This window comes from Hypanus sabinus, chromosome 21 (assembly GCF_030144855.1).
Source record: "Hypanus sabinus isolate sHypSab1 chromosome 21, sHypSab1.hap1, whole genome shotgun sequence".
In the NCBI taxonomy this organism is placed as follows: domain Eukaryota; kingdom Metazoa; phylum Chordata; class Chondrichthyes; order Myliobatiformes; family Dasyatidae; genus Hypanus; species Hypanus sabinus.
Window position 1 is genome coordinate 48,632,636 of NC_082726.1, and position 24,249 is coordinate 48,656,884.

Here is a 24,249-nt window from a genome sequence, read left to right on the forward strand (position 1 = left end):
TCTAATTTACATCCTTCCCCTATAGGAAAATCCCTCCTGCAGCTGTAGATGACCAAGATTACTGTTTACCAAACTGAACTTAACGTGAAACCTTGTTATGTTCATTCATTGGAAACTTCTACAGTTTTATAGAAATATAACCAGCAATTTCTCCAATAACTTAGCAATCCACCCCCCCCCCCCCCCCAATCACATCAGTGGACCGTTCGATCAGTTATTTGCTGTTTATGGAATCTTACTGTGTACAAATAAGCCCTCATGTATGTCTATAAGCCAGTGAAGTAATACATTTTGTGATCCTCACAATATCCTTAAGATCATCTGAAGGAGCAGAGCAATGTAGATCATTTATCAAATCCCAACGTTGTTACTCTCAGTGTATTCAGGGACCACGGTTAACCCAAAACTTTGAGTTTGGCTTTGTGTATTTTACTCACATGCAGTTCTTGTTGACATGTTTATTGCTTTTAACCTCACACTCCCCCTCCACCGTGAGTTTTCAGTTGATAGTTGCTTTTTCAGCTCAGTTGTTGACAGGATGTGGTGTTGTTCGCAAGGCCAGCTGGCACCTATCCTTCCCTATTGTCCTCAGGGCTGCTCAATGGACAATTAAGATTCAACCACACTGGCAGCTCCAGAGCAAGGTGTTGGGGGGGGGGGGGGGGGTTGCAGAATGTGCACGGATGTGCAAGTGGAGTTTTATAGTAACGTGGTCACGATTAAAGAAGATGAGCTTTCTTTGCCACTTGTACTTCGAAACATATAGTGAAATGTACCATTTGTGTCAACCGTCACCATTTGCTGCAGTCAGCCCTCAAGTAATGCCATGCTTCCAGCACCAACATAGCATGCCCACAACATACTAACACTGACTTGTAGGTCTCTGGAATGTGGGAGGAAACTGGAGCACATGGAGAAAACCCATGCAGTCACAGAGAGAATGTACAAATTCCTTACAGACAACGGCAAGTATTGAACCTTTACAGCTGGCAGTGTAAAGGATTGGGCTACCTGCTATGCTACCATTCCACCCTTACAGTATGTGGTAGCAGTTGGTGTTATCAACATTGTTTTTTTTATTGCAGATTTATTTAGTTATGGTGGGGTTGCGTAGTGGGGATAAGCTCCCACTACCTATTAAATACTCTCCAAGGCGTGCATCTCAAATAGCCTCTGACAGCTCAGTCCAGTTCCTGGCCTTCATATGGGGCTTAGCTACTAAGTCCAGCAGAACCATTTCTAATAACAGGAGAAGCAGGTTACTGGCACCTTAAAACCAGTGGCCTCAGGCAGGTGGGGCTTGTGGACCGTGGTTGGCAGCTCATCATGGAGAAAAAGAACTCCCATCTCAAACCTCTGTTGACTTGTGGCTATACCTATTCATGGTGAAAGCTTTGGAAGTAAACCCTGGGGGAAAATCTGGAGTTGGGGTCCATAAGGCAGTCCTATGCTGAGTGCAACACTGACTGACATCTCCTATGATGCCACTGGTGCCAAACGGTATTGGCCTTTTCTGTTCCTTTGGATTCATCAGCTGCGAGGAGAGGGGGAGTCTGCTGCACGAGCTCTTCATATTTTACTGTCCTGACTTGATATGACAGCTAGGATGCAACATTCATATTCAATCCAGACCATCAGAGGTACCTCAATTTAGATACTTTAGTTTACATTATCCAGCTGTCATGATGGGATTTGAATTCATGATCTGTGGTCCCTGGACACGACTCAAGTAACTTAACTACCATGCTATTGCCTAAAAAATGGCGGATGGAATTTAATGCAGACAGATGTGTGGTGTTGTGCTTTGAAAGGACAAACTACAGTAAGACTTACATGGTGAGCAGTAGGGCACTGAAAGGTGCAGTAGAACAGAGGGTAGAATACAGCCCCATAATTTCTTGAAAGTGGTGTCACAAGTAGTTAGAATTATAAAGAGAACTTATAGCATATTGGCCTTCGTAGACCAAAATACTGAGTACAGGAGTTAGTGTTCTATAAGATTACAGTGAGGCCTAATTTGGATTATTGCGTGCTGGTCACCTACCTCCAGGAATGACATCAATTTACAAGGTTGTTGCCTGGACTTGAGAACCTGATTTATAGGGGAAGGTGAGGACTTTATTCACTAGCATAGGAGAATGAGGGTAGGTTTACCAGAGGTATCAAAATTATGACAGGTTATAGATAGGGAAACTTTTCATTGAGATTGGGTAAGGCTACAACTAAAGGTGAAAGGTGAAATGTTTAAGGAGAACATGAAGGGAAACTTCTTCACTGGTTAGAGTGTGGAATGAGCTAAGGGAGAAGTGATGGATTCAGGTTTGATTTCAATATTTAAGAGAAATTTGAATAAGTACATGGTATGGGAGGTCTATGGACCAGGTACAGGTCTATGGAACTAGGAAGATTAATAGTTTGGCATGGACTATAGGAGGTGAATGACCTGTTTCGGTACTGTAGTGTTCTGTGACTCAATGCTACAATGGTGTGGTTCAGACATGGCTGTGTGGGAGCTGGTGTCTGCTCCCTACCTGCTGGCTCAGAGAGTTATCTGCAAACCAGAAGCAATTTTAGGCAAGGCTTGAAGAATCTCACAGCACATGAGGAGGCCATTTGTCCCATTATGCCCCTCGTTTTCCTAGTAGGCTTACAAATGACTTCTTATCCAATTGTTAGACAAGAAACTGCAGATGCTAGAATCTACAGCAAAAACAAAAAAATATATATATTTCTGGAGGATCTCAACACGTTAGAAAATGGACAGTGGACGTTTCGGATGAGATGCTTCATCTGGACAGACTACGAGGGAGATAACCAATATAAAGAGATTAGGGAAAGGAATGGATCAAGAGCTGACCCACAGTAAGTGGGTCCAGAAGAAGAGAAGTGATAGGCCCATGGAGGAGGTAGGTGTGAAAATAGTGACACAGGCTGGGATGTGACAGACGGAGTCAACATATGGCTGCAGATGAGAAATTTGACGAGAAAGGAAGGTGGAACATGGAACCAAATAAGGGAAGCGTGGGCCCTCAATTATCATGTTTCTTTCCCCTCCTCCACCTCTTCCAATCTGTCCATCACCCACGCATTCCTTCCCACTCGGTCCCATTCCCCCCCCCCCCCCCACCAATGTTGCCATCGACCTACCCTCTCTCATTTGGTTCCATGCTCCACCTTCACACCGACGGCACCAGAGATCAGGATCAAACCAAAGTCGTGGAAGTTGTAAGGTTGTAGCTCCCATAGCCCCATCGCTCAGCTGCCAGGAACCTGTTTTCAGGCAGCAGTGCTGCAGCTTTGCCAGGCTGGCATCTCATTTGTAGATGCACCCGGAGCTGTCCCTAGTAAATTGTCAGTGCTTTAACCACTTTGATACAGCAGACTTATCTCTTACTGAAGGCACTAAAATTGCAGGAGCCTGCAACTACATATTGCTTGCCTGCTTACATTACTCACTGAACCCAGAGTCAGAATAATACAGCACAGAAGTAGGCCCTTTGACCCATCTGGTCTGTGCCGAACGTGGCACCCTCCCTGCTCGTGCCAGTTGTCTGACTCTCTGAGTCAGTCTCACTGTGTATCAATCCAAGTGCATCTTAAATATTGCATTTATACCCACCACAACCACTTCCTCTGGCAGCCCATTCCAGGTACTCACTAACCTCTGTTTAAAGAAGTTACCTCCCAGTTCTCTCCGCTTTTTATTTTGTGTTTGCACCCTCTCCAGTCCATGGGAAAAGATGATTTTTTTGGTTCCCTCGCTCAATGACGATAGGCTGAAAGATGTACCAGCCCAGTTTTTAGCCGTCTCTAAGGAAAGCTTACATTGTTAACTAACACCTAACCAACATATTGAAAATGGGTACGTGTGTTTGCATCATTCTTGGGAATAAAAGATTGAATAAATAAGTGAACACTGTGGCTGACGATAGAAGCAGCAATGCAATAGTATTGAGTCATTTGCATTTTGCACAGGTTTGGAGATATCTTCAGAGTTAGTGTCCAATGACTTATGGTCTCCCCAAAGTCTATATGATAGTTGCTCCCATCAGTACTGTTATGGGCATGTACAGCAGAAACATAGTCAAAGACAAGGCCATAGATCTCATTTGGCAACTTCATCTTTCAGAATGTGACTTATTCTTGCTGATGGATTTTGAAACCTCCAAGCAGAGGAATTCTTGCTCATTGCTTTCTTCTTCTTCTTGATGTGTGGCAATCATTAGTGAGTGGATTGCTGCAGGGGTCAGTACTGGGCCTGCAACTACTACAGTACATTCATGATTTGGAAGCGGAGGCCATGTATAACATATCAGAGTTTGCTGATGACACTGCATTGAGTGGAAAAGCCAGTTGTGCAGAGGATGTGGAGAGTCTGTTGAGAGACATAAGTAGTTAAGTGAGTGGACAAGGATCTGGCAGATGGAGAAGGCAAGGTCGCCCACTCTGAAAGGGAAAACAGAAGGTCAGATTTTTATTTAAATGGTAAATGATTGTGGCATGCTTTTGGCAGAGAAATTTGGGAGTACTTGTGCATGAATTGCAAAGGTGGATTTGCAGGTCCAGAAGATTCTCAAGTGGGCAAATGGAATGTTGCCCTTCATTGCTAGAGGGATTTAATTTACGAGCTCGGTGGTTATGCTGCAACTCTACAGAGTACAGGTGAAGCCGCACCTGGAGCACTGCATGCAGTTCTAGTCTCCATACTTGCTAGAAGATATTCTAGCTTTGAAGGTGGTGCAATGGAGGTTCACCAGCTTGATTCTGGAGATAAAGGGGTTAATCTATGAGGAGAGATTTAGTTGTCCAGGACTATATTTGCTGGAATTTATAAAAATGAGTGAGAATCTATAATAACATAAAATTATGAAAGGGATAGATAAGACATATGCCTGGAATATTTCCACTGGTTGGTGAGACTAGAACTAGGAGAAATCACATCAGAATCAGGAGAATAGATTTCAGACAGAGGTGAGAAGGAGTTGCTTTTCCCCAGAGAGTAGCGAGTCTGTGGAATTCTCTACCCAGGAAAGCAGTAGAGGCTACCTCATTGAAAATACTAACGACATAGTAGGGCAATTAAGGATGAAAGGGAAAAGACAGATAGAGAAGGCAGGTAGGCAGGAAAGCCAGACTGGTAAAGGCAGGAGCGAAGTCCACTGCCAGATCAGCCTTGATCTTATTGAATGGTTGAACAGGATTGCCAGGCCAGAAGGCTTATTCCTGCTTCTATTATTATGTTCTCATGTTTAACATGGAGAAGTGGTGTACAGGGTGATCAGCTGGGAGGTTTCCTGTTTGTCGTAGACATGGCACTATACGACTCTATGTGGTCACCATAGGGAACCCAGGGCCTCACCCTCCTGATGATATGCCCCTAAACCATCAAGTTCATCGGTGGGACGGGTCAAACTACGGCACTTTGCTCAGGAATCCAAGACAATGGTTGAAGAAAATGATTCTTGTTAGGCTGTTGTCAGTCTGTGAATTGACTTCTCTGAGGGACAGTTCTCCCAGTTACTGACCTGATTAGTAACTGCTGGTTCAAAATGGTCATAAAGTTTTTTTAAGATATTCCAATTTACATAAGATTTCATTTTGGAGGGCAAAATGAATTTCTATGAATTTACTTTGGTAGCAGAATTTGTTTACTTTTGCTTTTTTTAAACTTCCCATTGACAAATATGAACTATGTCTCATGAGTGAAAAAACTTTGAACTATCCTGGAATGTTCAGTGAAAACAAGCTGCATCTATTCCAGTCATTTCAGTGTTTTATGAGACATTCTGGAGTTCAAACATTCCTTCAGCTTTTCTACAAGAGATGTGGCCAGATGTGAGAAAGTTGTTAGAGATACTGAAACAGGAATATGGGCCTCTGGAATGATCAGCCAATACCATAAGACCATAAGGTATAGGAGCAGAAGTAGGCCATTCAGCCCATCGAGCCTGCTCCGCCATTCAATCATGGGCTGATCCAATTCTTCCAGCCTTCCTCACTCCCCTACCTTCTCCCAGTACCCTTAACGCCCTGGCTAATAAGAACCTATCTATCTCTGCCTTAAATGCACCCAATGACTTGACCTCCACAGCCTCTCGTGGCAACAACATTTACTACCCTCTGATTAAAGTAATTTCTCCACATCTCTGCTCTAAATGGACGCCCTTCAATCCTCTTGTCCTAGACTTCCCCACCATGGGAAATAACTTTGCCATATCTAATCTGTCCAGGCCCTTTAACATTCGGATTGTTTCTATGAGATCCCCCCTCATTCTCCTGAATCCAGGGAATACAGCCCAAGATCTGCCAGATATTCCTCGTACAGTAACTCTTTCATTCCTGGAATCATTCTCATGAATTTTCTCTGAACCCTCTCCAATGTCAGTATATCCTTGCTAAAATAAGGAGCCTAAACCTGCACATAGTACTCCGTGCAGTCTCACAAGTTCCTTACAGAGCATCAACATCACATCCCTGCTCTTATATTCTATACCTCTAGAAATGAATGCCAACATTGCATTCGCCTTTTTCACCACCGACTCAACCTTAAGATTAATCTTTAGTGTATCCTGCACAAAGACTCCCAAGTCCCTTTGCACCTCTGCAATTTGAATTCTCTCCCTATCTAAATAATAGTCTGCCCATTTATTTCTTCCACCAAAGTGCATGACCATACACTTTCCAACATCGTACTTAATTTGCCACTTCTTTGCCCATTCCCCTAAACTATCTAAGTCTCTCTGCAGGCTCTCTGTTTCCTCAACACTACCTGCTCCTCCACCTATCTTTGTATCATCAACAAATTTAGCCAGAAATCCATTAATCCATACAATGGAGATACATCTAAGGGATTACTATAATTGAGAAGCAGGATCTTCAATCATTGACAGCACAGTGTGGATGGCTCTCAAACTGTGTTTTACATGAAGCATGTATCATGTTCCATTGGAAGGTTACCTCTGCATTTCTTTTCACTTCCTTATTGGGACCAGCAATACAAATTCTACTGTTTGGTTTCATATGTATAAAAACATTCTCTTTATGTCATCTACTCTCACACTGAGGTCATAATCAGATTGGAGATGCAACAAATTATATTCTTTCTGAATAGCCTCCAACCTAATGACATGAACACCAATTCCTTTAACATAGGTAATTTTTTATTCTGTCTTTTTCCATTCCCCATTCCGGTTACCCTGTTACATCATTCCCCATCCCACCCACCTACCTTTACCCTCACCTATCAAGCTGCCAGATTGTACTCCTCCATTTCCACCCACCACCTTATTCTGGCTTCTGCCCTCTTCCTTTCCAGGCCCAAAAGTTTAACTGTTTATTCTGCTCTGTTGGGGCTGCCTGACTTGCTGAGTTCCTCCTGCATTCTGTCTGTGGTTGTTCCACATTTCTTGCACCTGCAGAATCTCTTGTATCTATCCACTGAGCTACTGTTATCCCTCCTCTCCGGCACCATTCAAATAAATCACTCTTGTACTATTTGAAAACATATTCAGCTCGATATTTAATGCATGGACCTTGAGCTGATGCTAGAATTGACTCATCATGATTTCTTACTTCCATTTTCCCAGCATTTTACACTGAATCCAGGCAGTGTACTGCATTTTGCTCTGAGTTTTGTAATCCTAGTTGCATCTTAAACCATGTTATTTAGTAATTAGTATGGAATGCACTATTTACAAGTTCCATATTCTTCAGTATTTGAAAGCTAGCATACTTTCTTTTAAAATAAGGTCTGTTTTGAAACTAGGTGCTGGTTCTCTGCAAGCCGATGTGGGAAAGGTATAACTGAGGCAAATGTTTCAAGTGGTCAGCCATCTGAACTGGAAGGAAATGGTGCTACGTTTTTATGTCTTGTTGCATATTTGTTTCCTCCACTTCACTGTCGCTCTGTCAGCATTTGAGAGAGGTTTTCTTTTGGGATTATGTGGAGGTCAAATGAGATTGCTGGGGCGTGTCCGTAAAAAGAAAGTTCTCTTCAATAGAAGAGTGAGTGTCCAAATGCTGAAGTGAAGTGACCCAAATGGTATCAGCCTTCTCTAAAACCAGAACAAGAGGGCATTAGCTGCAGCAACTGCCTAATCTGTGTCAGATTTATAAAGACACAAGCAAAACTGGTGTGAGAACATGAATTGCAGCCTTTTTTAGATGGCTGGACACCCATGATGACTACTGCCCGAGAAGCCACACTGTAGTAATTAATGTGCCATTGTCTGTTCTTAGCTACAGAGCAGAACTCAGACCAGAGAAACATGTACAGTGTAATTGATTCACCATGAACATAAAATGTGCAGTGTGTTGAAAACAGCCTCTACATTTTCTCCCTGCTGTGCATGCTCTACATCACATACAAATGAAATTCTGGAGAAGGAAAGGAATGACAGATGGTATTAGGGATTTTCTTAGATATTAGAAATTAATTACTGTGGCAAGGTAGGTGGAATATTAAGTTTGACCATTTCCAATTCCAATCAGACTGATTCAAGGAGGATATTGAAACCCCATCCCACACAAGAGAGGCCAGAAAGCAAACCTCCCATCCCAACTGCTTCTTCTCTCTAGATTTGAGAAGAGGAAGCAACCTTGGCTAGGCACTGCAGCTAGAAGATGTTTTCTTTGGTAGGTGAAGTAGAGAAAAGATGGGCAAATAGTGGCCTCTCTGTCATCATCCACCATTCTCTCAATAAGGTAGGTTAACATACTTCAGTGTATGAGTAAAAATTAAGCATAAGCATAAGCAGGTTTTGCATTTTGTGTGTCTGACATGATTCATTGTCTATTGAAGGTTAGTCAAGTAACTCAGTTCATCACCTTGGATTTCAGTATCCTGATCCCTTTGTCCCGGCCCTCACTGTGTGTTGGATGCAGAAGTGGGCTGAGAAGTGGCAGATGGAGTTTAACCCGGAGAAGTCTGAGGTGGTACACTTTGGAAGGACAAACTCCAAGGCAGAGTACAAAGTAAATTGTAGGATACTTGGTAGTGTGGAGGAGCAGAGGGATCTGGGGGTACATGTTCACAGATTCCTGAAAGTTGCCTCACAGGTAGATAGGGTAGTTAAGAAAGCTTATGGGGTGTTAGCTTTCATAAGTTGAGGGATAGAGTTTAAGAAACACGATGTAATGATGCAGCTCTGTAAAATTCTAGTTAGGCCATACTTGGAGTACTGTGTCCAGTTCTGGTCACCTCACTATAGGAAGGATGTGGAAGGATTGGAAAGGGTACAGAGGAGATTTACCAGGATGCTGCCTGGTTTAGAGAGTATGGATTATGATCAGAGATTAAGGGAGCTAAGGCTTTACTCTTTGGAGAGAAGGAGGATGAGAGGAGACATGATAGAGGTGTACAAGCTATTAAGAGGAATAGACAGAGTGGACAGCCAGCGCCTCTTCCCCAGGGCACCACTGCTCAGTACAAGAGGACATGGCTTTAAGTTAAGGGGAGGGAAGTTCAAGGGGGATATTAGAGGAGGGTTTTTCACTCAGAGAGTGGTTGGTGCATGGTATGCACTGCCTGAGTCAGTGGTGGAGGCAGACACACTAGTGAAGCTTAAGAGACTACTAGACAAGTATATGGAGGAATTTAAGGTGGGGGGTTATATGTGAGGCAGGGTTTGAGGGTTGGCACAACATTGAGGGCCGAAGGGTCTGTAATGTGCTGTACTATTCTATGTTCTATGTTGTATGTTTCTGATAGGCACAATATCACCACCCTTTGCCTGTCCCTACTGTTGTTCTGTCTCCTCCCAGTAATCAATCACAACCACCACAAACTTCCTCTCATGCCTCATGTGACAGACTGCCCAGCCAGTCCCCCACTGGATGAAATTCTCACTCACCTCCTCACCCCTAACCTGAGCACCTCTTCACAGTCCAGAATTCTAGCATTATAGGAGCTTCTCTAAATTCTGCACTACGTGCACATAAAACCCTCCCTCATGTATGAAAGATTTTTACAAGAACACAGTGCTCAAAAATCGATTCTACTGTGCATAAAGTTGTGACCACAAAGTACATATTAAAGTACAATTAAAATACATATTAAAGTACACAAAGTACATATTGCAACAGGTAGCCACGTACTTAGCCCAATGTGCATTCCATGTTTAAAACACCTTTTGACAGAATTTCTAGTCCATCCATACTGAGCAGCTAGCATTCCATTGTAAATTCAGCTGAGTGGATCTTATTACCGAAATTCCAGAGACAAGACCGTCATATCCAACAGCCAATCTAGCACCAATAAAACAGTACACTGACCAAAGACACTACCTGGACAATTTTGAAGCATTACTGGGCACAATTTGACACTGAACCACAAAGGATATTATAGGAATAGTTGAACAGAATTTTAAATAAAGTTTAATAGAACACCTTGAAGGAATAGACTAAGGTGGCAAGAGATGAGGTCCTTGGTAGCTGGAAGGCAAAGGTTTTGGCAATGAAGTGTTAGACTTCAGGGTAAATTGACCAACATCGAGAGCTGGCATAATTACAGGATGGATTTTCAAAGCCCTTGTTGTTCTCTTCAAGATTCAAGATTATTTATTGTCATATTTCAGTACACAAGTTTAAAAGGAGTACAGAACAATTGTTACTCCAGATCAAATGCAGCATTAAAAACACAAATATAAATATTAAAAGCAATCCTATGCACAAGTCAAGTTGAAGTGCATAAGGGGAATGAAGGGTGCTGAGGGGCTGTGGAGAGGAATGGTTGATATGGATGTAGTGGGTTAATCAGTGATGGGTTGATTAGCCTGATGGCTTGGGGAGTAAGCTTCTTTGCTCATTATAAGTTACAAGTACAGAGGGCAACTTGAGAGTGACAGAATTCATTCAGCCAGCCGGTCCTACAGATAACATAGGTGTCACCCCCAGCAGTAACACGAATCCATAGTTTGACATCAGCTTGAGATTCAGTCCATTTTGCTGACAGCCAAAGAAGGAACAAAACTATAAACGTTGCCTTGATCACAGACTGAGACATGGACTGAGCATTTCAGAGGGCTTTAATAAGTTTCTTGATTCCTTGACATGATCTGTTCTTTAAGTAGGAAACTAAATTTTATGTTTTCAAATTCTATTATACATGTCAAGTTAGAGCTATCAACTGTAATCTTATACAATAAAATGTGTGACAACACTGAGCACAGAGCAGCTTTCCCAGGAGTGACGCCACCCCCCTCACCACCACCACCACCACACTTTGATGAGTTCTCTGCAGTGAGGCTTGAATCCTGAGCCTGTTGAATCAGACACAAGACTGATAGTGGCCTACAGACCTGCTGCTGACAGAAAAGACACAGGCGCTTATAATGTAAATATTGTGAGCAGTTCTTAAATTCTACAGAGGCCTGGAGTAAAGTTACTCCAGTTGTACTTCTGTTATACTTGTTAGTAGGCATGCAGCTGCAGGGCAAAAGAAGGGGTGACTAAGTTATATAAACTTTGAAAAGGGTATACATAAGCTGTCATAACTGTGATCATTTTGATAAGCAAAACAGTGAGGAATCATAGGGTGTGACTGAGTAGTTCCACTTAAGGAAATCAGTGACGATCTGCTGAAGAGTTGCATGATGGAAGCCCCATTTAATGAAATAACTGTACTTGAAATTGTGCAGAATACAGCTGCTGAATTAATTTGCATTCTACTGTTGCTAGAAGTATGTGAGGAACAAGAGGACAAGGAATTTAGGACCTAAATAGCTTCAGTCAATGTTTTGTCTTAACTTTGCATGGTCTTTAAATTTAAAGACCTTTAAAGTTGTGCCATCCTTTGGGGAAGTGTGTACAGTGACAGATGCAGATCTGAATGAGAACCAAGTGAGTTATTTTGTTGTGAGTCTTGCCTGGAAACCCAGAAGTTGGTCTGGAACCAATTTATGACTTATAAAAACACCACAACTTGTAACAATAAAGGAAATCAACAATTTCAGATGCAGAGCAAGATTAAGTCAGTTATGATATTGCACTTCAGAACTAACACCAGTCAGAGGTACTGCTGATCGTATGAAGCAAAGCATCGACTTAGTTTTTCACAATCTTTCTTACCTTTTGCAACGGTGCTAAGAAGCAGTATGACAGTCCAGACTTGAAGTTGAAAAGTTATTCTGGTTTGAACATCCATTATTATGTTCTTCGTTCCCCAGACTTATCTCCTTTTATCTGCTAACTTCCTCGTCTGAGTGTATGTGTATGAAAGAAAGAGAAAGAGAAATCCTCGGAGATGTTTACTGTGTGAGTTTTAAGTCTTGAATTCAAGCCAGTCTCTGTGAGGGAGTCTTTATTTGGTAGGCTCTGAAAGAAACTTGAAGCCACTAATTTGCATGAGGCGGACTCATGTTTTAATTGGCTCTGGTTTCTGTAACTGACGTCCCTATTGCTACTAACAGACAGTACTTTATAAGATTTTATATTGAAACGAGACAGGAGCAGGCTGCTGCCTATTCCCATTTCTTGGCAAACTGCTCCTCCAAGCTCCCCAATAATTCAAGGAAGTAATTCAGTGAATGTGTTTGGTAATTGGGATGTTCCAGCAAAGCTGAATTCCAGGGACTGCTCTGAATGTTCACATTATTCAAAGTATGTATATGTCACCATATACTGCCCTGAGATTCATTTTCTTGCAGGCATTCACAGTAAAACAAAGAAATACAATAGAATCGATGAAAAACTACACAAAAGACTGACAAGCAAACCATGTGCAAAAGACAAACTGCAAACACAAAGAAAAACAATTAATTAATCTAACACTGAGTACATGAGCTGTAGAGTCCTTGAAGGTGAGTCCATTGATGGGGTTCAGTGATCAGTTCAGTGCTGAGTTGAGTGACATTATCCACGCTGGTTCAGGAGCTCAATGGTTGTAGGGTAGTAACTGTTCCTGAACCTACTGGTATGGGACTTAAGGCCCCTGGACCTCCTTCACAATGGCTGCAGTGAGAAGAGAGTATGGCTCAGATGGTGGGTGTCCTTGCTGATGGATGCTGCCTTCTTGTGGTGGTTGGGGGGTGGGTTCCTGTGATGGACCGGGCTGGATCCACCACATTTTATAGGCTTTTCCATTCTTGGGCACTGGTGTTTCAAAGGCAGTGATGCAACCAGTCAAGATACTCTGCATTGTGCATCTATAGAAGTTTGTTAAAGTTTTAAATGATGTGCCAAATCTGCACAAACTTGTAAGAAAGAAATATGACACATGAGGACGTGTGTTACATTCAGTGTGCAGAGACTATATTGCTGTCTTTGGTTGGACATGATCCCAGTACCCCAATGACTTGATCTCCCAAGTCCATTCAGTCCCTACCCCATCAGTATTTTATCCCCATCAACAAAATTGTATGGAAAATTAAGCACAAAGCTCAGAAATCCTACAGAATTTCTGTTAGTTGACAGCAAGAACTCCCAGCAGCATTAGGCCCAAGATGAACTCAACTGAAAGTCTCATCTTCCCTATCATTCTGGAACTAGCAGAGGTCAACGGGGCAACTTTGGGTCACTGCATGTAGCGGAAGGAGGGGGAGCATCAAGCCTGGAATTAAAGACTCCTGTGGAGAGGGGCTGTAGTTGCGAGTATCCGATGGAAGAGAACAGAAAGGAGAGGGGATTTCATTGATGGGAGGTCAGCTCATGATCAGATGTCAGGGTGGGTCATGTATGTATGAACAGATTCAGGTTTGCTTACCACGTGTACAATGAAATGTGTTACTTGCGTTAACAGTCAACACACCCAAGGGCAGCCCCCGTGTCATCACACATTCCAGCACCAACATAGCATGCACACAATGTTTAGTAGAACAACTCAGAACACAACAAGCCACAAAATAACACCACTAAGATAAGCCACTTTCTCCCCTCATACTCACCCACATGCACAGACAATCCTTCAACTGCAGGATGGGCCTCCAGTTTCCAACTTATAGTCTCTTGTCACCAGGTTTCAGCTATCGGCCTTCAATTTCCAGACTTCTGATTGGCCTTCGGGCTTTGATTTTTGGAATTGACTAACTGATGATGGGACCCTGAACTCCAGGCTCAAATAATAGGTTCACTGATTGACTGGGCCTTGTGTCTGCTGCTCACATGAACAACTGATCCCAAGTGCCACCGACCCGGGATAGCCCGACATCCACAGGTGTCCTTCTTCACCCATCCACATCTCTGAGCGCGGAGCAGAGGTCCATACAATGATGTCCCTTGTCTCCACAGTAGCAATGCTCATAACGCGGGCCTTCGAGCACAGAGCGCAGCCTTCGACTCTGGATGCCTTTTGTCACCCGACCACATTGCTGAACTTCAGACAAGGAGTGCAGAGCTGAGGCTTGACCTCTGACTCCTCCACATCTCTGTCCCTAAACCCTAACTCGATCCCTAACTCCCTTTTCTGGCTCTAAAATCTCCGCCCCCGCCCCCCAGACTTAAAAAGACAACTAAGTCAAGGCCACAACCTCGACAGAGATGGAGAATGCAGCTCAGTGCCATCTTGACTGGACAGACATAGATAAAATTCTGTTCTTGTGGCACACAAAGCAGCATTGCATTATTTCTCAAAGAATTTATTCCTAATTTGTTTTCATATGTCAGTATTTGATACTGATGCACCATCAATAACTCACTCTGAGACGTAAAGGCGAGATATCAGCCTTTATTGACTGGAAGAAGGAACCAGTAGTGAGTGACCACCATACTACATCCTGGAGACTGAGAGGCCGGGCCCAGGCTAAGATCGCCTTTATACAGGGTCTGTGGGAGGAGCCATAGGAGCAGTCAGCAGGGGGCGTGTCCAGACAGGCGCACATAGTTCACCACATTCACCCCCCCTTTGTTTTAAAAGAGTCCCCATGTGGCGAAGTTTCTTACAGGTTAAGTCTATCAAGTGGTCGAATCTGTCGCTGCGATCTACATAGCACCGGCTGTGATTGCACAGATGCCAGCTGTGGTGGTGATTGCACAGGAGACAGAGGTTGTGCTGGTTCCAGCCCACTAGGCTCCAGTGGTCCCTCACGCATGCCTGGTATATATGCGTACGAAACGCCCAGTATATGAGTGTCGTGAGGAGTCTGTGTAGGACCTGGTGAGCGCGGTGTCACCTCGGATACAGGGTTCATAGTTACCGGAGAGTGTTCAGGGTAGTGGTCTGCTGCACCTGCGGGTGCCAGGTCGCGGACGGAGACCGTGTCCTCCCGCCCATCAGGTAAGACCACATAGGCATACTGGGGGTTCGCATGTAGAAGGTGAACCCTCTCGACCAGCGGGGAGTATTTATTACTCCTCACATGTTTCCGGAGCAGCACTGGCCCCAGGGACGTCAGCCAAACTGGTAGAGTGGTCCCAGTGACAGACTTCCTGGGAAAAGAGAATAGGCGTTCGTGAGGGGTGGCATTGGTGGACGTACACAACAGAGAGTGGATAGAGTGGAGTGCCTCAAGGAGGACCTCCTGCCATCGAGAGACCGGCATCCCTTTTGACTTAAAGGGCTAAAAGTGTGGCCTTCCACATTGTGGCATTCTCCCTCTCCACCTGTCCATTTCTCCGGGGATTATAACTCGTGGTCTGACTAGTAGCAATGCCCCTAGCTAGCAGGTACTGGCGCAGCTCGTCACTCATAAAGGAGGACCCTTTATCACTGTGGATATAGCAGGGCTACCCGAACAGAGTGAAGAGCTGGCGCAGGGCTTTTATGACAGACGTGGCAGTGGTGTCGGGGCAGGGAATGGCAAAGGGGAACCGTGAGTACTCGTCGATAACATTGAGAAAATAGACATTGTGGTCAGTGGAGGGAAGGGGGCCCTTAAAGTCAACACTCAGTCGCTCTAAAGGGCGGGTGGCCTTGACAAGTTGCGCCGTGTCAGGATGGTAGAAGTGCGGTTTGCACTCAGCGCAAATTTGGCAGTCCCTGGTCATCGTCCTGATGTCCCCCAGGGAGTATGACAGGTTCCGGGCTTTCACGAAATGGTAAAATCGAGTGACCCCTGGATGGCAAAGTTGTGCATGAAGGGCGTATAGCTGGTCGAGCTGTGTGCTAGCACACGTACCCCGGGATAGGGCATCAGGGGGCTCATTGAGTCTGCCAGGCCGGTACAGAGTTGTAGGTGGAGAGTTCTATTCTCCACCGCAAAATCTTATCATTTTTGATTTTGCCCCGCTGTTGGTTGCTGAACATGAATGCAACCGAGCGCTGGTCAGTCAGCAAGGTGAACCTTTTGTCAGCAAGATAGTGCCTCCAGTGCCTAACAGCCTCCACTATGGCCTGGGCTTCTTTCTCCACCGCGGAGTGCCGAATTTCAGAGCCTTGGAGGGTGCGAGAAAAGAATGCTACTGGGCTGCCTTCCTGATTGAGGGTAGCAGCCAGAGCAAAATCGGAGGCGTCACACTCCACTTGGAAGGGAGCGGTCTCGTCCACGGCATGCATCGTAGCTGTGGCAATGTCCCCTTTAATGCAGCTGAAGGCCATGCAGGCCTCAGTAGAGAGGGGAAAAGTGGTAGACTTGACCAGGGGGCGGGCCTTGTCTGCGTAATGGGGACCCATTGGGCGTAATAGGAAAAAAAACCCAGGCACCGTCTGAGGGCTTTGTGAGTGGTGGGAAGAGGGAGTTCTAACAGGGGGCGCATACGATCTGGATCAGGGCCAATGACCCCGTTTTCCATGACATACCCAAGGATAGCGAGGCGGGTGGTTCCGAACACACACTTGTCCCTGTTATAAGTAAGGTTCAGAGCTGCGGCCACTTGGAGAAATCGTTGGAGGTTGGCGTCGTGATACGGTCAGTCACGACCACAGATAGTGATGTTATCCAGATAGGGAAATGTGGCCGTCAGTTGCTACTGGTCCACCATCTGGTCCATTTCCCTCTGGAAGACAGAGACACCATTCGTGACACCGAAGGGGACGCGCAGGAAGTGATAGAGCCTGCCACCCGCCTCGAAGGCGGTGTAGGGGCGGTCCTCTGGGCGGATGGGGAGCTGGTGATAAGCGGATTTCAGATCTATTGTCGAGTACACCTTGTACTGAGCTATCTGGTTGACCATATCCGCAATGCGGGGTAGGAGGTATGCGTCAAGCTGCGTGAACCTATTGATGGTCTGGCTATAGTCCACGACCATCCTATTTTTCTGCCCGGTCCGAACAACGACCACCTGGGCCCTCCAAGGGCTTGTGCTTGGCTCAATGATCCCCTCCCTGAGCAGCCGCTGTACCTCTGACTGAATGAAGGCCCTGTCCCCCGCACTGTACCTCCTGCTTTTAGTTGCCACCGGTTTACAGTCACGGGTCAGGTTGGCGAACAGCGGTGGGGGAGGGACCTTGAGGGTGGAGAGACTGCAAGTGGTGTCGGTAGCGCAGCTGTTGGCATGGTGCTGGATGGGACGTGAGGGCCCGTGTGTGTGTGTGGTCAGTAGTGATGAAGTCCCACAGAACTGAGGATTCCGGACAGTGAGTGGTGGGAGGGGCCCGTCATATACCATAGTCACACTTTCGAGGTGGCTCTGGAAGTCCAGCCCCAATAGCACAGGTGCGCACAGTTTAGGCATGACCAGTAGCGCAAAGTTCCGATATTCTGTGCCTTGCACCACCAATGTCGCTATACAACCCACCCGGATGTCTGTGGAATGCGACCCAGAAGCCAAATTGATCCTCTGACTTACCGGCCGTGTCGCAAGTCCGCAGCGTTGCACTGTGTCCGGGTGAATAAAACTCCCAGTGCTGCCCATATCAAACAGGCATCTAGTCCTGTGCCCCTCCACCAGGATGTCCATCATTGACCTTGCAAGCTGGTGTGGGGCACTTTGGTCGAGAGTTACAGTGGCCAGAGTTCAGCCGTCGGGGTACCCGGTAAGCATCGGTGGGTCGGGGGCGGGGCATGCTGATGCCGACAAAGATGGCCGCCCACATCTGGGCATGCAAGATGGCGGCCCCCATGTCTCACCCGCAGCGCTGCACTCCGCTCGTAGTTTAGACTAACGGACCATGGTGAAATGGCCCCGCTTTATGCAGCTGGAGCAGGTCGCTTCTCGCGCCCGGCAGCGTTTTCGTGGATGTTTACTGACTCCACAGAAATAACACAGCCCGGGCTTCTGATGGGCCACAGCCGTGGTCGAGTTCAGGGAACTCATGGAATCACGACTGGCAGCAGCGTTGGCGAATTCGCTCGCGGGAACTGGCGGCGGCGGGGTCTGAGGCGTCCACGGAACTGGCGGGGAATCGCGCGGCTGGACAGCATCAGCATTGTGCAGAGCAGCTTCCAGCATGTCGGCCGTTTCGATCGCTGAGCGTAAGGTAAGATTGGCTTTTTCCAGCAGCCGCTGGCGCACGGACACTGACCTCAGTCCTGTCACAAAGGCGTCTCGTACTAGCAGCCCCGCATGCTGTTCTGCCGTGAGCGTCTCGCAGTCACAAGTTCGGACGAGTGTCTGTAGGGCTCGGAGAAAGTCGGCGCTTGACTCTCCAGGCCGCTGTCGTCGCGTAGCTAAGCGATGTCTTGCGTAGACGGTGTTCGCCGGCCGCAGGTACTGTCTTTTGAGGGCGTCCAGTGCCCCATCGTAGGTTGGCAGGTCTCTGATAATTGAATAAACTTTTGGGGTGACCCTCGAGAGGAGAATTCTGTGCATAACGGCAGGGTCAGTCGCACGAACCTCCTCCAAGTATGATTGGAAGCATGCAAGCCAGAGTTCAAAAGCAAGAGCCTCTTCAGGGTCTTGGGGGTCCAAATCCAATCTTTCCAGACGTAAAATGGTTTCCATCTTTTAAAACTTCCAGCCAATAAAATTGATGCACCATCAATAACTCACTCTGAGACGTAAAGGCGAGATATCGGCTTTTATTGACTGGAAGAAGGAACCAGGAGTGAGTGACCACCATACTACATCCTGGAGACTGAGAGGCCGGGCCCAGGCTAAGATCGCCTTTATACAGAGATCTGTGGGAGGAGCCACAGGAGCAGTCAGCAGGGAGCGTGTCCAGACAGGCATACGTAGTTCACCACAGATACAGTGGCTGTAAGAGCAAGTTAGAATTAGATGCTCAAAAGATGCTGAAATCAAGCTATTGGAAGAACTCAGTGGGTCTGGCAGTATCTGTGGCAGTTCACATTTCAGGTCGAGACCATCTGGATTGATGATAAAATTGGAAGGAGCCATTTGACCCCTCTTGCCCACACTACCATTCATTGTGACCATGACTGGTCTTCTACCTCATTCCTGCACTAAAGACACACCTCTTGATTCCCATAATAAATAAAAATTCAGTCTAACTCAGACCAAGCTCCCACCCACAGCTGTTTTTGGTGGAGAACTTTTTTCCCAAGGATTCACTAATCTCCAGCGGATAAATCTTCTCATTCTCAGCCCCGAATGGTCATCTTATTTTAAACATGAGTACAACTGGAGCAAGGGGTAAGCCATTCAGCCCTTGGAACCTGCCCTGCTATTCATTACAATCGTAATTACTCATTATAACACGGGAAGAAGATTCAGGTCTGTGCCAGCTCTCAGTGGATTTTCATGGCCCATTCTCCATGCTTATTTCCCTGTGGTCCAACATCAAACTCTCATTACAGCCACGATTTCTCAGTTTAAATTCACTTCCAATTTCCATACCAACATGTCTGTCCACAGCCTACTGTACTGACAAATTGAGGTTAGACACAGATCAGAGGAACAGTACCTCAAATTCTGCCTTGGTAGTTTCCGATCTAATGGCATGAACATCAACTTCTCTAGAGTCCAGTAACCAGTCCCCCTTTTTAACCATATCCATCCAGCCCCATGCTCTTTCTCTTCCCCTTCCTTCAACCTCTCAATTTGCCCATCGCCCTCTAGTTCCCCTCCTCATTTATTTCCCTTTTTACCATGGTCCCATCTTCTTCAGCCTTTGTCACTTCCACTGATCATCTCCCAGTTTCTTACATCATTCCCACTTTCTCCCTCCTTCCTTGCCTATCATCCCCCTCGCCTGCACCCATCTATCACCTACCAGCTCTTCCTCCATTCCTTTTAAAAGTATCTCCCATCTTTCCAGTCCTGATTAAGGGTTTTGACCTAAAACATCTGCTCTCCATTTTCCCCCATAAATGCTGCCTGGCCCACTGACTTCCACTAGAGTTGTGAACATTGCTACAGATTTCCAGTATCTGCAGTCTCTCTTGTGTTTCCAAATATATCTTTTTCTAGAGAAGACCGTGGCTGCATACAGTATTCAGATTAGGTCGCACCGAGCCTCTAGATAATTGTAGAAGGACTTGCTTGTGACTCAAAACTTGGTACAATGAGGACCTAGAAGATACCAATTACCTTCTGAACTGCTTGTCGTACTCTTGCTTTCAGTGAGAGCAAACAAGAAACAGCTTACCCCAATGCCTTTCAAGTCATTGTGGTGGACTTAAGTCAGGCTCGTTTGAGGAAATCTCTGCTCAGATATCATCAACATATCACTTGCAACACTAGGGGCCCGCACAATTGACCAGTTACACCATGGTTAGGAGTGTCTACCATTCTATGCCCATTTTGAGAAACCTGATCATCTAGCTGTCTTCCTCCTACCTCCATACAGGCAAAGGTAAAAGTGGAAGGCTCCAGAGATAAGATCATAGGTAATTTCTCGATTGCTGCCTGTGCCACATGCCTGTGAGAGTAGAAACTGGACAATTTGGTAGGTAAGTGCATGGCTGAGAAGCTGGTGCAAGGGTCAGGGCGTCAGCTTCTTAGATCATTGGGGTATCTTCTGGGGGAAGAGAGACCTGGACAAAAGGGACAGGATGCACCTGAACCCGAGGGGGACCAATATTCTCACAGGCAGGTTTGTTAGAGATGCTGGGGAGGGTTTTAACTAATTTGGATGGTGTCTGGGAAATGGAGTGAAGGGACTCAGGATAGGTCAGATGATAAAAAAGCAAAGATAGTGTGCAATAAGACTTTTAGGAAGGACAGGCAGGTGATAGAACAAAATTGCAGCAGGAGAGTGAGTATCAGTGCATTAGGGATTCAGAATCAAAAAGGATAGCAAATACAGTACTCAGAGTGTTGTATCTCAAAGCACAGAGTATAAGAAACAAGGTGGAGGATCTTGTTGCATTTTTACAGATTGCTCGGTATGATGTGGTCATCACTGAATCATGGCTGAAGGACAATTGTAGTTGGGAGCTGAATGTTCAAGATTACACATTATATCAGAGGGATAGGAAGGTAGGCGGAGGGGATGGAGTGGCTCTGCTGGAAAAATGACATCAAACCATTAGAGAGATGTGACATAGAATCAGAAGATATTGAATCATTGTAAGTTGAGTTAAGAAACTGCAAGGTTAAAAGAACCCTGATGGCAGTTACATACTGGTCAAAGGAATATAAGGTATAGGAGCAGAATTAGACCATTCAGCCCATCATGGCTGATTCTGGATCCCACTCAACCCCATACACCTGCCTTCTTGCCACATCCTTTGATACCCTGACTGATCAGGAAACGATCAACTTCCCCTTTAAATATATGCACGGATGTGGCCTCCACGCAATCTGTGGCAGAGCATTCTGCAGATTTAGTACTCTCTGGCTAAAAAAATTCATCCTTACCTCTGTTCTAAAGGGTCGCCCCTCGATTTTTAGACTGTGCCCTCTAGTTCTGGATACCCCACCGTAGGAAACATCCTCTCCACATCCACCCTATCCAGTCCTTTCAATATTGGGTAGGTTTCAATGAGAACCCCCTGCATTCTTCTAAATTCCAGTGAGTACAGGCCCAGCTGCCAAATGCTCCTCATATGTTAACCCTTTCATTCCCAGAATCATCCTCGTGAACCTCCTCTGGACTCCCTCCAATAACAACACATCCTTTCTGAGATATGGCACCCAAAACTGTTAACAATTCTCTGTGTGGCCTAACTAGTGTCTTATAATTATCTCAGCATTATCTCCTTGCTTTTATATTCTATTCCCCTTGAAATAATTGCCATCATTGCATTTGCCTTCTTTACCACAGACTCAACCTGTAAATTAACTTTCTGGGAGTCTTCAACGAGGACTCCTATGTTCCTCTGCATCTCTGATGTTTTAACTTTCTCCATATTTAGATAATAGTCTGCACTATTGTTCCTTTTACCAAAATGCATTATCATATATTTCCCAAAACTGTATTCCATCTGCCACTTTTTGCCCATTTGTCCAATTTATCGAAGTCCTGCTGCAATTACATTGTTTCCTCGGCACTACCTGCCCCCCACCTATCTTCGTATCATCCACAAACTTTGCCACAAAGCCTTCAATTCCATTATCTAAATCATTGACAAATGATGTGAAAAGCAGTGGTCCCAATACTCACCCCTGAGGAATACCACTAGTCACCAGCAGCCAGCCAGCCAGCTGACTCCTGCCTGACAGCCAATCCACTATTCATACAAATATCATTCCTGTAACGCCATAGGATTTTATCGTTAAGTAGCTTCATGTGAGGCACCTTATCAAATGCTTTCTGAAAATCCAAGCAAATGACATCCACTGCCTCTCCTTTCACCCTGCTTGTTACTTCCTTGAAGAATTCCAACAGATTTGTCAAGCAAGATTTCCCTTGCTAGAAACCATGCTGACTTTGACTTATTTCATCATTGACTTATTTCATCATTAGTCACCAAGTACCTCGAAACATCATCCTTAATAATAGACTCCAACACTTTCCAAACCACTGAGGTTAGGCGAAAAGACCAATAATTTCATTTCTTTTGCCTTCATCCCTTCTTAAAGAGTGCAGTGACACTTGCAATCTTCCAGCATCAAGTGATTCTTGAAAGATCATGACCAATGCATCCATTATCGCTTTAGCAACCTCTCTCAGGACTCCAGAATGTAGTGCATTTAGGTAGGTGACTTATCCAGCTTAAGACCTTTCAGTTTGTCTAGCACTTTTTCCCTTTGTAATAGCAATGGCACTCACTCCTGCTCCCTGACACTCATGAACCTCTGGCACACAGCTAGTGTCTTCCATGGTGAAGACAGATAAAAGTACCCATTAGGTTCATCTACCATTTCTTTGTCCCCCATTCCTACCTCATCAGCATCATTTTGCTGTGGTCCAATATCAACACTCACCTACCTTTTACTCTTTATATATCAGAAAAATTTTTAGTATCCTACTTTGTAATATTTAATTTGCCCTCATATTTCATCTTTTCCCTTCTTTTTGCTTTTTTAGTTGCCTTTTGTTGGATTTTAAAAGCTTCCCAATCATTCAACTTCCCTCCCACTTTTGCTACCTTATATGGGCCTTTCCTTGGCTCTTATGCAGTCCTTAACTTGTTTGTCAGCCACGGTTGCCTACCACTGCCATCTGAGAACTTCTTTCTCTGTGGAATATATCTATCCTGTGCCTTGTGAACTATTCCCAGAAACTTCAACCATCTCTGCTCTGCTGTCATCCCCACCAGTATCCTCCTCCAATCCACCTGGGCAAACCTTTCTCTCATGCCTCGGTAATTCCCTTTGTCCCTTGTGATACTGATACATGTAACTCATGCCTCTCCCTCTCAAATTGCAGTATGAATTCAATCATATTATGATCACTGCCTCTGAAGGGTTCCTTTACGTTAAGCTCCCTAATAAGATCTAGGTTATCACACAACACCCAATCTAAGTGAGCCTTTCCCAGAGTAGGCTGAAGCTCAAGCTGCTCTAAGAAGCCATCTTGTGGGCATTCAACAAATTCCCTCTCTTGTGGTCTGACACCAACCTGATTTTCCCATTCTCCTCGCACATTGAAGTCCCCCATTACAATTGTGTCATTACCTTCATTACACGCCTTTTCCAGTTCCCATTGCAATCTCAACCCCACACCTTGGCTAATATTTGGAGGCCTATATATGATTCCTGTAATTTTTTTTACCCTTGCAATTTCTTACCTCCACCTACAAAGATTCAATGTTGTCTGACCCTTTGTCACTTCCTTCTAAAGATGTATTTCCATCTCTTACCAACAGAACCCCATTGCTGCCAATGTTTTCCTGCCTGTCTTTTCAATACAAAGTATATCCTTCAATGTTAAACTCCGGGACTCAGTAATGTGCACAACGTCAACGTGCCACCTCATTCCAAATGTTACGCACAATTAAATACAGCACCTTCGGTCCTGTTTCCTTCACCTTTTTGAATTTTTCCTCTGTGGTACAATTTAGCTATTTGCTCTGTCTGCATTTGTACCCAATCATTGTTTTGTCATTCCTTACATTCATCATATATCCATCATCTACTTGTAAACCTGCT

The 24,249-nt window shown here is 45.1% G+C and overlaps 2 protein-coding genes across 2 annotated transcripts in view; one reads left to right on the top strand and one right to left on the bottom strand.

Annotated features, from left to right (window-relative positions):
- The window catches only part of vsir (V-set immunoregulatory receptor), a 58,981-nt gene extending 46,710 nt beyond the window's left edge, over positions 1 to 12,271 (bottom strand). Inside the window, exon 1 of the mRNA XM_059946454.1 lies at positions 12,067 to 12,271. Coding sequence (XP_059802437.1) covers positions 12,067 to 12,142 — 76 coding nt within the window. The 5' untranslated portion in view covers positions 12,143 to 12,271. The remainder of the gene's footprint in view (positions 1 to 12,066) is intronic.
- Positions 1 to 24,249, top strand: part of cdh23 (cadherin-related 23) — a 1,109,092-nt gene that overhangs the window by 923,638 nt on the left and 161,205 nt on the right. The window lies entirely within an intron of this gene.